The following is a 15,487-nucleotide window of genomic DNA, read 5'->3' as shown; positions in this document are numbered from 1 at the left end:
TTTTTTGACATATATGGCAAGCTAAAAAGTAACTGGAACATTCTTTCTCTTACTCTAAAGTCTGACTCTTCCAATTAGGGCCTCTGCTTCATAGGAGGTCTAGATAGTTTAATTCTGAAGTTTTAACTTAAGGGCCTTTTTTGTGATCAGAAGAGCCACTTTTAAAGTATTTTTAGGTGCCAAGGGCCACAATGTGTACAGTAGTGATAATACCATAAAAGGACGGACTGAACATTTCTCATCTTTTCTCATGGGTGAAGTAGAAGTCTCAAGTTATTTAAAGGCAAGATACTTGCACTATATTACTTGCCCTAAATCTAGCAGAGACTGAAGATACCTACTTCTGCCCTTTATTTGAGCAAAAACAAAAATCACATTGCTGAAAATTGCCATTTTGAACATAATCCTGTCCTAGGGGTGCAAAATGAAGAGGGGTCCGTCATGGTCCGTGGGCTGTGAAGTTCCCGTTTCTGGCATAAATGGATTCAGTAGTTATAGTTTGAAACCATAAAGCTTAGTGAGAAGAATTGTCTTGATAAGCAGCCTGTGCATAAGCCCAGTAATTATTTCTCTGACTCAAGAGAGAGTCAGAGTGAGAGAGATTGATATGCCATAATTAGGCAATAGCGTATGCTTGTGGACAATTATTAGGTAGCACTGACATCACTAAATACTACATTATAGACATTAATTAAGAAGCTAGTGAAGTCTGTAGGAAGCAGTACTTCACCTTCATTACTATTTATGAATACATGAGAGATATCTCTGCCATCTATTTTTATTTCCATCAGCACATAAAGTAGTTCCAGTGAGATCCAAGCTACTGTTCCATTTGCATTTCTGTTTTAAATGGAGTTACATTTACAATGGAATTCGGTAACTTACCTTTCAGATGTTGACTAGCAAGTGGTGATAATCTGAAAAATTTATCAGGGTGAGAAAGATCTGAGATTTCATGTTTCCTTCAAACCCATGTTTTCAATGGCTGCTGCAAGCAATTCCAAATCTATTTGTAGCAGTGACAAAGAGGAACAACATTTTTACATTTGAATGTTACTCCATTTTCCCAGTCAGATGCATGTTATGCCTCCCTGTTACTGCATGCCATAGATTTGTTTGTGAAAATGCCCACTGCTTCAGGATCCCCCCCCCCCACCTTCTCTTGGCTTTTTAGGAATGAAAAAAAAGGAGGGGGGGAGGAAACAATCCAAAATCAATTGAAAAATACAACACCAAAATGAACAGTTGGAAAATCCTCAGTTCTTTATATACTGCTTTACTCTTCACCTTACTACGGTGTTATAGCTGTACCTAGCCTGGACTCCTTCAGACTGCAGGTGAATGTTTGAATGCAACTGGGCTGCAGTCTTTTCCCCCTAAAACCTAATTTTCTGGTGGTTGTATGTGCTACTCTGCAGAAGGCAGTTCCCTCTTTGAAGGCATTCTCAAGGGGTGCCCACCTTGAAATCATCCACCAGCAAGTAGCAGCTGAAGAGCACTGCTGCAGCGTTCACTTCCTGGGTTCTCAGAAATTATTTAACACTAACCCACAGTTGTCTTTATTAAAGCTGACCCCCATAACATGAGCCAAGCAATGTTCCCTCAACTATAATATTTGAGAGTTTCCCCCCCCCACAAGAAATCCCCCCCACCCCCAAACCAACCAACCACTTCCTTCCACATTTACCAATCACATTGTGATCCTAAAAATAATTGTCACTGTTTGCTGGGTGGAGCAGGGGGGAAGAATTCCATGGCTTCCTCCATCTTCTGAGTTCAAAATACCAACATTTACCATTACAGAGGTGAGGGGAGCTCGGGAGGTGGGAGTAGAGCCTAGTACAAAGCTCTGCAGAGCTCCAGGAAACCTGAAATCTCAGTACTAGAGCTGAGTCAGAAATAAATTGTTATCTGCCCTCAGGGATAACTGCTGGTCCAGAATGATGCAAATGCTACACACACAACTGCCCTGAGCAGGCACAGCTAACTGGGTCATAATCTTCCCCATTCTAGTGAGGTGCTTGGTATTTCTGTTTAATATAGTAATGACGTCTAAATTTGTATCTACAAATGCAAATTCATATGTGAATCTTAGTCTGAAATCTGAAATGAGAGAATCCAGATCAGACCCAAGTGTGCCCCCCCCCCAATCTTCATTGAGAGTCTCCTGCATCTTTTTTAATCCTGGTGGCCAGCAGATGTGACAGACTTAAATTGCTATAATTCAGGAGTTGTCAATGGAAGTTATGCAACAGTTTCCTGAAAGAGGAATGATGGGATAGTAACAGGCAGGCTAAAGTTGAGGCTCCTGCCATGTACAAAGAGACTCTTTGTTAAAGACAATTTTGAAAAGTATGAGAGAGTAAAAGTGGGAAAGAAAAATAGGAAGAAAACATTAAGATCAGAGAGTTATGAATGAGGAGAGGTTAACTGACTGTCCAAGGAGATTTTTAAAAAGTTGTTCATGATAAATAGCAGCGTAAGACTGTTAGCAAACTCACAGGAATGGGGAGAATATACAAGAGTTTGTAAAAATCAAAAGGGGAAATATAGCCAATCTGGCCAATAAAAGAAAAGTGTATGGCACGCTAAAACAACTGCCAAAGCTAAGAGGACAATTTGTTTTTCCCAGAATTGTAAAGGTGCTGGTAATGGATAGGTTAATTCTTCTCTAAACATACCTGTGAGTGTATAGTGCAGCCTTTCTCAACCTTTTGACCTGGGAGGAACTCTTGAAATATTTTTCAGGCCCTGGGGAACCCCTGCACATTCAGGTTCAGATGTAGGCCAGAAGCTGCAAAATCATTGTATTCATTTCATGGGTAGGCCAGTATATATGCATTAACAGTGTTCTTGAACTAAACATAAAGAATGAAACTTACTTCTTTAATGTGAATTTGAGATAATTTTTTAAATAAATCGTGATCTCCCAGGGAGATCCCTAGGGTTCTGAGAAACCCTGGTATAGTGGAATACATTTCCCTGATTAAAAGGAAATAATTAAATGATAAAAGGAGAAAATAAATCATGGATATCATTAACTAACCTTGTTGTCCTTCATATGAATTCTTGGCACTTAACCTTTTCATTCATGTCTGAGGTTTCATGACAATTTTATTTTATATCTTTGCTGCAAAATAAGTCCATATTTTAACAAACCAGAAACAGAGATTAAAGTAAACAACTCTCAAGGCCAGAAAATTAGAATAACTTTGAAAGATAGATGTGGGGTCCTGATGACTTTGCATCTTCTAGTGCACATGCTGTAGTTTGGGACTACTGGACTTTGTGCCTCGCATGCTGGCTGGAAGTTAAAGGAACGGAGTTCAACATCACAGGAGCAAGCCAAGTTGGAAACGTCTTTTCTAGCGCTACACAATAGTGGTACCAATTGTTACATTTGCCTAAAATAATGGAGGAAGCTGAATACCGAATGAAATGATACGGATCAAATACACTTCGCGTGCTTATCTCTATATTTTGTTGCCAAGTAATCTGTGGGGGAACTTCAATCATAAGCCAACGTGCTCCCAAAACTTAGGACAGCTTTAGCCCATTTTAATGCCCTCTCCACAGCTGTTTTGGAAGTGAAATAAAAGAAAATTACTTTTGAAGCAAGATATTGTGCTTACAACATGATAGAAACTACCACCCATGTTCTTTATTGTCAGTTTTATAGAGACATTCATCACCAGCTGATTACTCCTCTTCTAACTAAATTGCCAGGGCACTCTGATAATTTCTATTTACATTATCTGTTAGATGATCTTTTTTAAAGTACCAGAATTTTGTTACATTATGTGTAAATTCTATCCACAAATAGCCAATAACAGCTATTTAGTTATTGTAAACCGCCAATAGTGGTACCCTTTCTTGGGGGAGATGGGCGGTAATAGAAGTTTGAAGAATAAATAAATTAAATAAATAAATAAATAAATAAGTTATTCACACAGTTTTACTTTTTTTAAAATGATATTTTATTCAGTATGTTACACCTATTCACCACAATCAACATTCTTAGACATTGGAGCCATCAGGGTAATTAAGGCAATGCCTATTCAGTCTTTAGTTTCTCCATCATCCTGTTTATGCCCTACTTAAATTTCTGCACCACAGTATTACAGTCACACCATTAATATTCATTCTGAAATACCTGTAGTTTTTAGTAATTTAGTAGTTTTATATAATGTCTAGCCATTTGTATTTAGTCATTTCTAGCATTCTATATATAGTTTTATATAATAATATACTTCTTACATAGATTTATGTAGTGGTATTTATCACTGATTTTGAAAATCTATCTATATTTCCATCCGTCTTAAACACCTTAAACCCTAGTTGTTCTTACTGTACACAGGTTAAATTTTTGGTATAATGGGGTGGCTTTAATTTTAGCATTGAATGTAAATTTTGCTGTTCAATGCAGAAATAAAGGACTATTCTATTCTAAGCCAATGGACTTCACAAACCGCAACATTCATAATGATGAGATCTTGTTTGCCTGTATTCTAGGAAGAATTCTTAATTGAGCTGTGACCAAGATATATTTTCAACATGGTTTGATTGTCGAAAAGTAATTTTATTAGAAAGATAACTATTTACTCTCTTCAAGTATGTGGACTTCATGACACTCTCTAAAAATTTATGTTCAGACATATTTCATGTCTTGTTCTCCATAAGGGTCAGGATATAAGGAATAGGCTAAAATCACATTTGCCTTTGTGTAGTGTCTGAAGTGACTTTACGGACTGTTGTCAGAAGTAATATTAAAAATACATTTTGGTGTCAGTTGTGTGCTTTCTATTTTTGTAAGAATTGCTAATCCACAACAATGTGAATGTGAAAATGTTTAGTAATTAGAAATTTATCTTGGATGGATTACGACTGAATAATAACATTCCTGTGAAATTTTATCACAGCTGCAAACTATTTTTGTTGTTTATTCGCTGGAAATAGGTGAAAATATAATGGCTTTCAAGTACCAGGAGAAAACAATAGTCCACTTCTGCCACCTTGTGCCCAAAGTTGGAACAAGTGCTGCCATCAAGCAAAATATTGAATATTTCCTTTTTACATGAAATGAAGGAAAACAATTTAAAACATCCACAATAGGCATAAAAATAAAACAATAAAATCAATATTGGAATCTATCAAGCAGAAGTCCTTGTGCAGTCCTCTCCTTCCCCACTACAACTGATTGAGCCTGCCAACTGCGGAAGGAGCAGAATCACTGCAAAAATGTCTCTCCAATTCCCAACCACATAAGGTGATCAAGTAAGCTATCTAGCTCTCATGGCCGAGAGACCTAAAATCACAAGAAGAACATACAGTAGACCCTTCATCCAGGTCCTAATAGAGGTCATCAAGAAAAGCATCCAATGCCATCTCCATCCCATACCTGTCCCTGAACCTTGACTGAAAAAGGTCCAGATAATCCAATTTATCTTACATACTCTGGAGTTGATCTGCCATCACCATCTCAACAACATTTCTGCAAAAGGGAAAGTTAAAGACAGGGGAATAGTTACCAAAGGCCTTTGGATCAAAGGAGGGTGTCTTCAGGAGGAGCACACCACTGCCTCTTTAAGAGCTGCTGGCGAAACCCCCTCCATAGACAGTCTCCTGGATCCAGGACATCACATCATCCCTGTCCCCACAAAGGAACCACCACAGGAAGGGCCAAGCCTGCAAGTGGCAGAAGATAAGTTCTTGTTGTTGTTTATTCGTTTAGTCGCTTCCAACTCTTCGTGACTTGATGGACCAGCCCACGCCAGAGCTTCCTGTCGGTCGTCAACACCCCCAGCTCCCCCAGGGACGAGTCCGTCACCTCTAGAATATCATCCATCCACCTTGCCCTTGGTCGGCCCCTCTTCCTTTTGCCCTCCACTTTCCCCAGCATCAGCATCTTCTCCAGGGTGTCCTGTCTTCTCATTATGTGGCCAAAGTATTTCAGTTTTGCCTTTAATACCATTCCCTCAAGTGAGCAGTCTGGCTTTATTTCCTGGAGGATGGACTGGTTGGATCTTCTTGCAGTCCAAGGCACTCTCAGAATTTTCCTCCAACACCACAGTTCAAAAGCATCGATCTTCCTTCTCTCACCCTTCCTTATGGTCCAGCTCTCGCAGCCATATGTTACTATGGGGAACACCATTGCTTTAACTATGCAGACCTTCGTTGTCAGTGTGATGTCTCTGCTCTTAACTATTTTATCGAGCATCTGCAGTAATCTTCGCACCTAGAAATACAAACTCTTTCACTGCTTCTACATTTTCTCCCTCTATTTGCCAGTTATCAATCAAGCTGGTTGTCATAATCTTGGTTTTTTTGAGGTTTATCTGCAAGCCAGCTTTTGCACTTTCTTCTTTCACCTTCATCATAAGGCTCCTCAGTTCCTCTTCACTTTCAGCCATCAAAGTGGTATCATCTGCATATCTGAGACTGTTAATGTTTCTTCCAGCGATTTTAACTCCAGCCTTGGATTCCTCAAGCCCAGCATGTCGCATGATGTGTTCTGCGTACAAGTTGAATAGGTAGGGTGAGAGTATACAGCCCTGCCGTACTCCTTTCCCAATCTTAAACCAGTCCGTTGTTCCGTGCTCTGTTCTTACTGTTGCTACTTGGTCGTTATACAGATTCTTCAGGAGGCATACAAGATGACTTGGTATCTCCATATCGCTAAGGACTTGCCACAAGTTGTTATGGTCCACACAGTCAAAGGCTTTAGAATAGTCAATAAAACAGAAATAGATGTTTTTCTGAAACTCCCTGGCTTTTTCCATTATCCATCGGATATTGGCAATTTGGTCCCTAGTTCCTCTGCCTTTTCTAAAGCCAGCTTGTACATCTGGCAATTCTCGCTCCATGAACTCCTGAAGTCTACCTTGCAGGATCTTGAGCATTACCTTACTGGCATGTGAAATGAGTGCCATTGTTCAATAGTTTGAACATTCTTTAGTGTTTCCCTTTTTTGGTATGGGGATATAAGTTGATTTTTTCCAGTCTGATGGCCATTCTTGTGTTTTCCAAATTTGCTGGCATATAGCATGCATTACCTTGATAACATCACCTTGCAAGATTTTGAACAGTTCAGCTGGGATGCCGTCGTCTCCTGCTGCCTTGTTATTAGCAATGCTTCTTAAGGCCTATTCAACCTCACTCTTCAGGATGTCTGGCTCTAGCTCACTGACCACACCGCCAAAGCTATCCCCAATATTGTTATCCTTCCTATACAGGTCTTCTGTATATTCTTGCCACCTTTTCTTGATCTCTTCTTCTTCTGTTAGGTCCTTGCCATCTTTGTTTTTGATCATACCCATTTTTGCCTGGAATTTACCTCCGATGTTTCTAATTTTCTGGAAGAGGTCTCTTGTCCTTCCTATTCTATTGTCTTCTTCCACTTCCGCGCATTGCTTGTTTAAAAATAATTCCTTATCTCTTCTGGCTAACCTCTGGAATTTTGCATTTAATTGGGCATATCTCCCCCTATCACTGTTGCCTTTTGCTTTCCTTCTTTCTTGGGCCACTTCTAGTGTCTCAGCAGACAGCCACTTTGCCTTCTTGGTTTTCTCTTTCTTTGGGATGTATTTTGTTGCTGCCTCCTGAACAATGTTGCGAACTTCTGCCCAGAGTTCTTCCGGGACCCTATCTACTAAGTCCAGTCCCTTAAATCTATTCTTCACCTCCACTGCATATTCCTTAGGAATATTAGTGAGCTCATATCTAGCTGATCTGTGGGTCTTCCCTAATCTCTTTAGTCTGATCCTAAATTGTGCAAGAAGAAGTTCGTGATCGGAACTACAGTCAGCTCCAGGTCTTGTTTTTACCGACTGTATAGATGTCCGCCACCTTTGGCTGCAAAGGATGTAGTCAATCTGATTTCGGTGTTGTCCATCTGGTGAAGTCCATGTATAAAGCCATCTCTTAGGTTGTTGGAAGAGAGTGTTTGTTATGCAGAGTGAGTTGTCTTGGCAAAATTCTATCAGCCTATGCCCTGCTTCGTTTTGTTCTCCCAGGCCATGCTTACCTGTAATTCCAGGTGTCGTTTGACTGCCCACCTTAGCATTCCAGTCTCCTGTGATGAAAATAACATCTCTTTTAGGCGTGTTGTCCAGTAGGTGCTGCAGATCCTCATAGAACTGCTCTACTTCAGCTTCTTCAGCATCTGTGGTTGGGGCGTATATTTGGATCACTGTGATGTTAGATGGCTTGCCCTGAATTCGAATTGAGATCATTCTATTGTTTTTTGAATTGTATCCAAGCACTGCTTTAGCCACTTTACTATTAATTATGAAGGCTACTCCATTTCTTCTGTGGTCTTCTTGTCCACAGTAGTAGATCTGGTGGTCATTTGATGTGAAGTGGCCCATTCCAGTCCCTATCCATTTCTTCAGAGTTCACTAGCTAAAAGGACATATGACAGAAACCCAGCCACCACCAAAGATTCTGTCCATGAGCAGTGAAGTCTCTGGCAAATCAGAGCAATTTTACTGGCAACATGCTGCACAAACAATTTGCTATGCAAACAAATCACAGTGGCCAGGTGGGACCAGTAGGAAAAGAGAAATGAGTGTAGGTCAGGAAAAAAGGGTCCTTCAAATTTCATTAAGAGTTCCATACCTTTTCCTGAATAATTTTAGCAGGTATTATGCTAAAATGAATAAGGGGTTCATAGCACAGAGATGTGTTAAATAATCTCTATCTAAATTGGGCGATTTTAGGTTTCTGTACTGGAACAAGTGCTAAACTAATAAAGATTCCCTCTGAGCTTGTGAAAACTGCCATTCTCTTAATACTATGTAATCACATTTGTTATAAGGTTCATTTTGATTAGATTAAGTCATGATTTAAAACTGTATAATAAGTAATAATGATTAATACCCCTGAAATTTTAAAACATATTATTAAAGGAAAATTAAAAGTTTAATTTTCACTGTTATGACAACTTTCTATATATGGTTTGTTTAAATTGTTTCCTTTCCCCTACACCCTTTTTTTCACCCCCTACAGAGAAAGTCTTTCAGAAAAAATGCCCAAGTCTTATCGCGGGTAATCAAGTGAACCGTTCATATCATTGCATCCTTTTTACGTCATGGGACCTGATGGAGGTTTCCTAAGTACTGGAGTGCTTCATGTCATTGTATGGGGAAGCTTGGGAGCCATGGCAATGCTTCTGGTATTTAGTTTTCTCATCTTTCTCTGCTCTGGTTGTGACAGGTAAGGACTTAGCCAAAAAAGAAAGAAAAGAAATATAATTACTTTGGTAAGCTTAGCCAATAAGTGAAGAGCAAGAAACAATCTATCCTGGGTTCCATTCAGGGATACTGCAATCACTCTGGGTATCTGTAATGAATCACTGGATAACATATGCAAGGGAAATTCTATCATGTTCCTTAATAGGAGCATGGAATCCAGCTCATGGGGAAAAAAATTGGGAGCTTGGCAGCACCTTTTCCAAATAACAAATTTTATTTCAGCCTCCCAGAACACTCCATAACAGACCTCAAAGTGGCCATTTTAGGAAAGCAGGACTTTAATAGCACCATCAAACAAGAAATTGTTGAACATCAAATTTCACATCAAAAGGTTTCAGGCACTTTTAGTAGGTTTCGGCAAACACGATGGGTTTTTAACACATTACAGTTGTTGATTGTTAATGTAGTTATAATCTGTCTCACGTTTCACATCTGCATAACCAATCTATCTTCCCCTCCCTTCCCTTCCCTCCACCCACCTCACCACACTGTAAATCCTACATCATTCTAGCTGCTCTGCGCCTCTGATGCAGGCGGTTGAAGCTCACAAAAGCTTATGCCTTTTAATAAAAATTTCTTAGTCAGAAAAGGTACTGCCAGACTCCTGATTTTTTGCCACCATAGACTAACATAGCTGTCCTGCTCTAACACTCATGGAAGTAATTGTTCCACTCCAACTCTGCCCTGTTCAGGCCCTACTTGGAATTCTGTGTCCAATTCCATGCACCACCTTTCAAAAAACATAGCGACAAACTGGAGCAAGTTCAAAGGAGGGCTACCAAGTCTGTGAAAAGTCTAGAAACCAAGCCCTACGCAGATTTGGGAGTAACACAAGATAAGAACCTCTCCCACTTTATTTATCATATTTCTTCACTGCCCATCCCACTTGCCAGATAAGTAACAACTTCAACATCTTAAACTGTGTCCAGTAGAACAAGTTGAGAGCCACTGAAGATCTTTCATTAGTGACATTATGTAAAACTTGTACTTTGTGTTTTTCACTAGTTGTAATTTCTAGATGTGTTTAAGGGTAGCTTCATATAAAGTGTGCTGCAGTACTCATCACAGGATATAACCAAAGCAGATATTGATGACCAGATCTGACTGGCTCAGGAATGGTCACTGCTGGTGCACTAGTTATGATTGTACAAACTGTACAAAATGGCTAGGAACTCTGACAGTTGTAATCCCAGTACATCTGGCAGGTGCTAAGCTGGGAAAGGCTAAAACAGGCCATGCCTTTCTATCTTTACTACTGAAAAGTATCTGCTTCAAATACTGATTTGCAAATACAGATGTACTGTATTCACATCAGAAGACTCATTTCCAGAAACTCATTTCCTATGTGTTTGAGACTATATGTATGAAAACATCATAATGGTAATGTGATAAAGTTTTAATGAGATAGATTCTAGATCTTAAATCTGCAACATGCTAAATGGCAAGTGTTTCTAACGGTCACAGAATAAGCTGATAGCTGGGTTTTGCTGCAGCAGGAAACTACTGTAATATGATCCATATATGCAGCAACATCAGGTGGAAGAATCTTGAAGAGGTTGAAGCAGATGATATTACTTGAGGTTATAGGATGTGACTGACATTTTTTAATGCTTTCCCATCTTAACAATAACCTGAAAATCAAAACAAGCTACCCATAAGTGAGAAAAAAAATTGCTGTATTTGCTTTTTAGTGGTGGAGATGGGAGTGTTAAAATACCATTTCTTCACTTGCAGTCTGAAGTGGTATTGTCCACTTTACCATCTTAAGATGCACCATCATTTCCCATATTACTGTACATATAAAAATGTCTCCATGTTTAGAAGTCTAGTAACAGCCAATCAGAATAAAATTTTGCAAATCTTGATATATATTTCAGGCTAATTTTATTAATACTATTAAGAAATAGCACTTATTATTTAGCTACTATTGTTACTAATAATACTTGTTGTTTTCTTGATTTCTGGAACTAAATAATGTTCAATGCTGAAATTTTAAAATTGGCTTAATATTGAAAATGATATTTTCATTTACAAATGCTTGAAACAAAATTCAGTTTTAATCATTACTTTAATTTCAATTTAATTGAAAACGATTCTAATTGATCTCCATTTACTTGTAACCAGCATGTAACATTAATTTATTATATGCCACTATACTTTGCTGATTAATTGAACAAACAAAACTTTGTTTGCCTAGATCAGTCTTGCTGGAGCTGAGAGCCAGAATTTCCCAGGGCAAAGATGTCAATCATATCAACAACCAACAGTCACCTGTCCTCAAAGCACAAGGCATAAAATCCATTAAGCCTTGGGATAGGCAGGAAAAATATATAATTAAATTACAGGGACTGTACCTTCATGTTGACAGAGTGTAATTCATTGTGAGAAGTGACTTCACCCTAGCATGCAATATAGCTTCTTATTTAGCCATGCCAAGCCAAGTTTGAGCCTAGAGCCTGGTCAAGCTGTGCTCTAGCTAATGTTGTGTATTGTCAGTAAACACACAAAAAAAAACAAACCACACCTTTGTTCTTACCTTTAAGCTCCCTTGTCCATATAAAATATAAAGGAAAACGTTTGTTAAAGTTATTATATTGGTTCTGAATAAATATTCCTGGGGGGAAAATAACTTTCTGAAGTTTGTGATTGATAACTTTTTTCCTCTTTGGTACCTCATTGCCTAAAGTCTGAAACATGCAGCAGTAAGTAGCAGTTCCCAAACTAGGGAGAATAGTAAATAGATCTCAGCTGCCTCTCAAGGCCATCAAGAGACCAGCCAAATATCTCTTCACAGAAGGGCATGGGGAAAAAGCCTAGAATTTGAACTCTATACACACACAGGCACACACACAGAGAAAGATTTCCTAGGAATACAGCAGACAATCAACAAATTTCAGGCTCCATTCTTGTCTACAGTACAGGTTTTAATATATATAATGTCTGAGAGTCTTCTGCAAAGCCAAGTACTTGAAGAACTATGATTTACTGTTAAATTCTGTTGTGAGCCTGACATGAAATATATTTCCAAGAGGAGGATAATAAAGAACATATTATAAAAGCTGTCTACTAGGTATATTGTATCTACCAAGCTATGCAAATTCTATTGCTAGAGATTATCTGACCATCATACTTCAATAATTTAGCATGACATTGCCTGGGATATGGTCTTTAAAATATTTGCATAGCACATAGTTGCCCAGAAATGTGATTAAACTAAATGTAATGTTTTCTAGAAGAGTTACAAAGATGCTGTTGATTATATCAATTATGCCATTTGAAAAGAGAGATGTTGTCAGGAAACCTTCAGGGAGCAAATTAGTAACTTCAGATTATAATCATATTGTGAATGGCATGGACAGAATCATGGAATTTAAATACAGTAGCATAATATATAGCATAATGAGTCATGTTTTTAAAAGTAGAGCAACAACTAATGAGGGATTTACCACAAAATTTAGTAAAGAGGTAAGACTCAGTCACAATCTTTCTCCAAAAGTCAGAGATGATGCTGATTATCTTAAAGATTATTATTTTAAAAGCATTGGGGGCATCTTACTTTTCCTAAGTTAATAGAATATTATATATATGGTAGTCCTTGGGGTTCAAAGAAGACATGCTGTTGTGCAGTTCATCTGTGCACACGGAGGTGGCTCTGCAGTCCCAGTCTGGAAGCGCAGAATCTAGCACAATGGGGCCACTGGAAGTCCATTGTTGCAATAACTGTGGGTGTTATTCTGTGTTGCCGCTCCTGGTTTTCTCTCAGTTTTTCCAGCCAAGGGAACTAGAAGCTGCGGCTGCTGACAGAACCTGCTGGTGAGCCCTGCTCTATGAAGCCTCCACCTTCAATACAATATATTTTATATTTATTAATATATGTATATTTAATATAAATATATACAATATATTTATTGTATATAATTATAATATTTTATATTATTGAATATAAAAATATTCAGTATTTTGAATAAAATATTTAAGTACCTAGAAAATAGGAAGAGCAATGGATAATTTGAAACAAATGTTTAGCATTTTTATTTGGCTGTTATCTCTTCATAAAACCTGACCAAGAATTCCAAAAGACTTTTGGCAAAGATTGTGTAATCCGTTTCCACCAAAACTATAAGTAACACCAGGGATTCTTTGGCAGCAGAGAGATTAATGTGTTCACTTTGACATGTGCTTCTAGAATGGAGGGAATCGAGTCAAAATTAGCCATAACTTATATTATATAAAAGAAGTGTCCTACTTATAAAATTATATGAGGACTGTTAATATTTTCAGATTGTAGAACTTCCCTTTGGTAGTAGCCAAAAAGCTGCTCAGGTCCAAAACATTAGTTGCTCTGTGAATTAAGTACATCACCTACATGTTCAGAACAAGGAAGTTCACCATTATCTCATGTTAGAAGGAAATTAATAAAATTTCCTATGAGATTTAAGAGATGGAAATCTTTTTGCAGGTGTCAACCTGGCCAAAAAATTCTGAATCAACAAAAAAACCAAAAGATTGATCTTTGCTCTCAAAGGCTATAGAAACTAATTCCACCCATATAAGTGTAATGGGAAGATGCTTATTTTGGTTTTTAAATTTCAGTTCACCATTCAAAACCAGCCTAAAAAAGAACAGAAACAATAAGCAGCTTGAACTGTATTATTTTCATGTGGAATACTTGAAAGAACAACAATACAGAATTCAAAATGGAAATATACAAATAAGCCTGTCAACACCATAGACCTAGTGCAAAAGTCTTTCTAACCATAGGGATATACTGTGGCTGCTGGATTTAGGTGCTTGAATCCTTTTTAATCCATATTTTTAGTCTAAAACAAATACTTCAACAGCCTCAATTAAACTAAAATTAATCATACTTTGTCCTCTTGAAGTCAGTGAAACTATTTATGCTCAGTTGATCTTAACTGAAAATGTTGGAATCGAGTCAAAATTAGCCATAACTTATATTATATAAATGTCATTTGTTGAAACTGATTATAGATATTGTAACAATATAACTAAATCTGATTTGCATTTAAGGGAGAAGAGGCCTGAGCAGCAAAATGGGGACCACGAAAATCTGATGAATATGGTAAAAAAAAAACCCTAATAAAAATAAATGTTAAAATGCTTTTGTATAGGTTCAAATCTGTAATGAAGGAGAAAGGCTGAAGTGTAGAACTGGAGTATTATTTAAGGGGTGTATGTGCATGTATACAAGCACATGAGACATGAATCTGAATGCTAAGAATGCATTTATGTACATTTATGCAAATTGTATATTTATCAATTTATGTATTAAGTTGATAAATGACAGTTCCCTCATTTTATAGATGAAAAAACTACCCAGACGACCTACTCAAGCTGAGCATAGATTTTTATCCTGTAGTATATCCGCTTAGCACACCAGTTTGTGATTTTCTGATCAAAATATGTATATGTTATAAACGATATAAAATAAGAGTACCATTGCATACTCTTGACCAAAGGAATTTTCATCATTTAAAAGATTGTCTTCAAAACTTCAACTTCTACTGTACTTCAATTCAAACTTCAATTCTGCTTAGTATTTTTAATGCACTTTTGGCTTAATGATCATTCCTTCTCTGTAACCATTTCAGGCCCAGGAATGCATGTCCTGCTGAGTTAAGAGGACTGACCTTTATATCAAATTTTAAAAGACCATGAAAACGCATATGTTAAAAACAGATTTTTAAATGATGATTCTAATTTTGATTTTAATCCTCCGTCAGCAGTATAACCAAAGCGAGACATGTATACAAAACTAAAATTTAAAAAAACTTGAAAATATAAGAAATTACATGTACACATAAGACTTACAAAAACTGTAAAATCTTAAGAGATACATTTTTTAGAAGCCTCTTTCTTTGGAATGTAGAAAAGAATATTGTTATTGATCTTGGGCAAGGAAAAGCCTTTATTGTAGGAACCTTTTCTGAATTCATTAACACGTTAGCAATAGGCTTGCCTGAACACAAGGCTTTCTTTACCCTTGTACGTTGAAGAGTTTCTGTGCTCTACCATATTGCCAAGAATCCTTCCATTCAGTCCAACTCTATGGAAAGAAAAATAACATGAAGCTGTTTTTAGCTCAATAGCGCTCCCTGGAGCAGTGTTTCTCAACCTTGGCAACTTTAAGTCATGTGGACTTCAACTCTTAGAATTCCCAGCCAGCTTGGCTGGCTGGAGAATTCTAGGAGTTGAAGTCCACATATCTTAAAGTT

General features: G+C 37.6%; 1 protein-coding gene across 2 annotated transcripts in view; it reads left to right on the top strand.

Annotated features, from left to right (window-relative positions):
- Positions 1 to 15,487, top strand: part of PAG1 (phosphoprotein membrane anchor with glycosphingolipid microdomains 1) — a 61,055-nt gene that overhangs the window by 20,891 nt on the left and 24,677 nt on the right. The window contains exons 2-3 of one of the 2 annotated variants that reach the window (XM_063299429.1): positions 9,007 to 9,213; positions 14,283 to 14,334. In XM_063299429.1, coding sequence (XP_063155499.1) covers positions 9,089 to 9,213; positions 14,283 to 14,334 — 177 coding nt within the window. In that variant the 5' untranslated portion in view covers positions 9,007 to 9,088. Of the gene's footprint in view, positions 1 to 8,927; positions 9,214 to 14,282; positions 14,335 to 15,487 lie in introns of those variants that run through there. The other variant, XM_063299428.1, reaches the window with a different exon arrangement.

Source organism: Candoia aspera, chromosome 3, assembly GCF_035149785.1.
Source record: "Candoia aspera isolate rCanAsp1 chromosome 3, rCanAsp1.hap2, whole genome shotgun sequence".
NCBI lineage: Eukaryota > Metazoa > Chordata > Lepidosauria > Squamata > Boidae > Candoia > Candoia aspera.
Note: the sequence above shows the minus strand (reverse complement) of the source record. Positions and strands in the feature narration are given on the sequence as shown.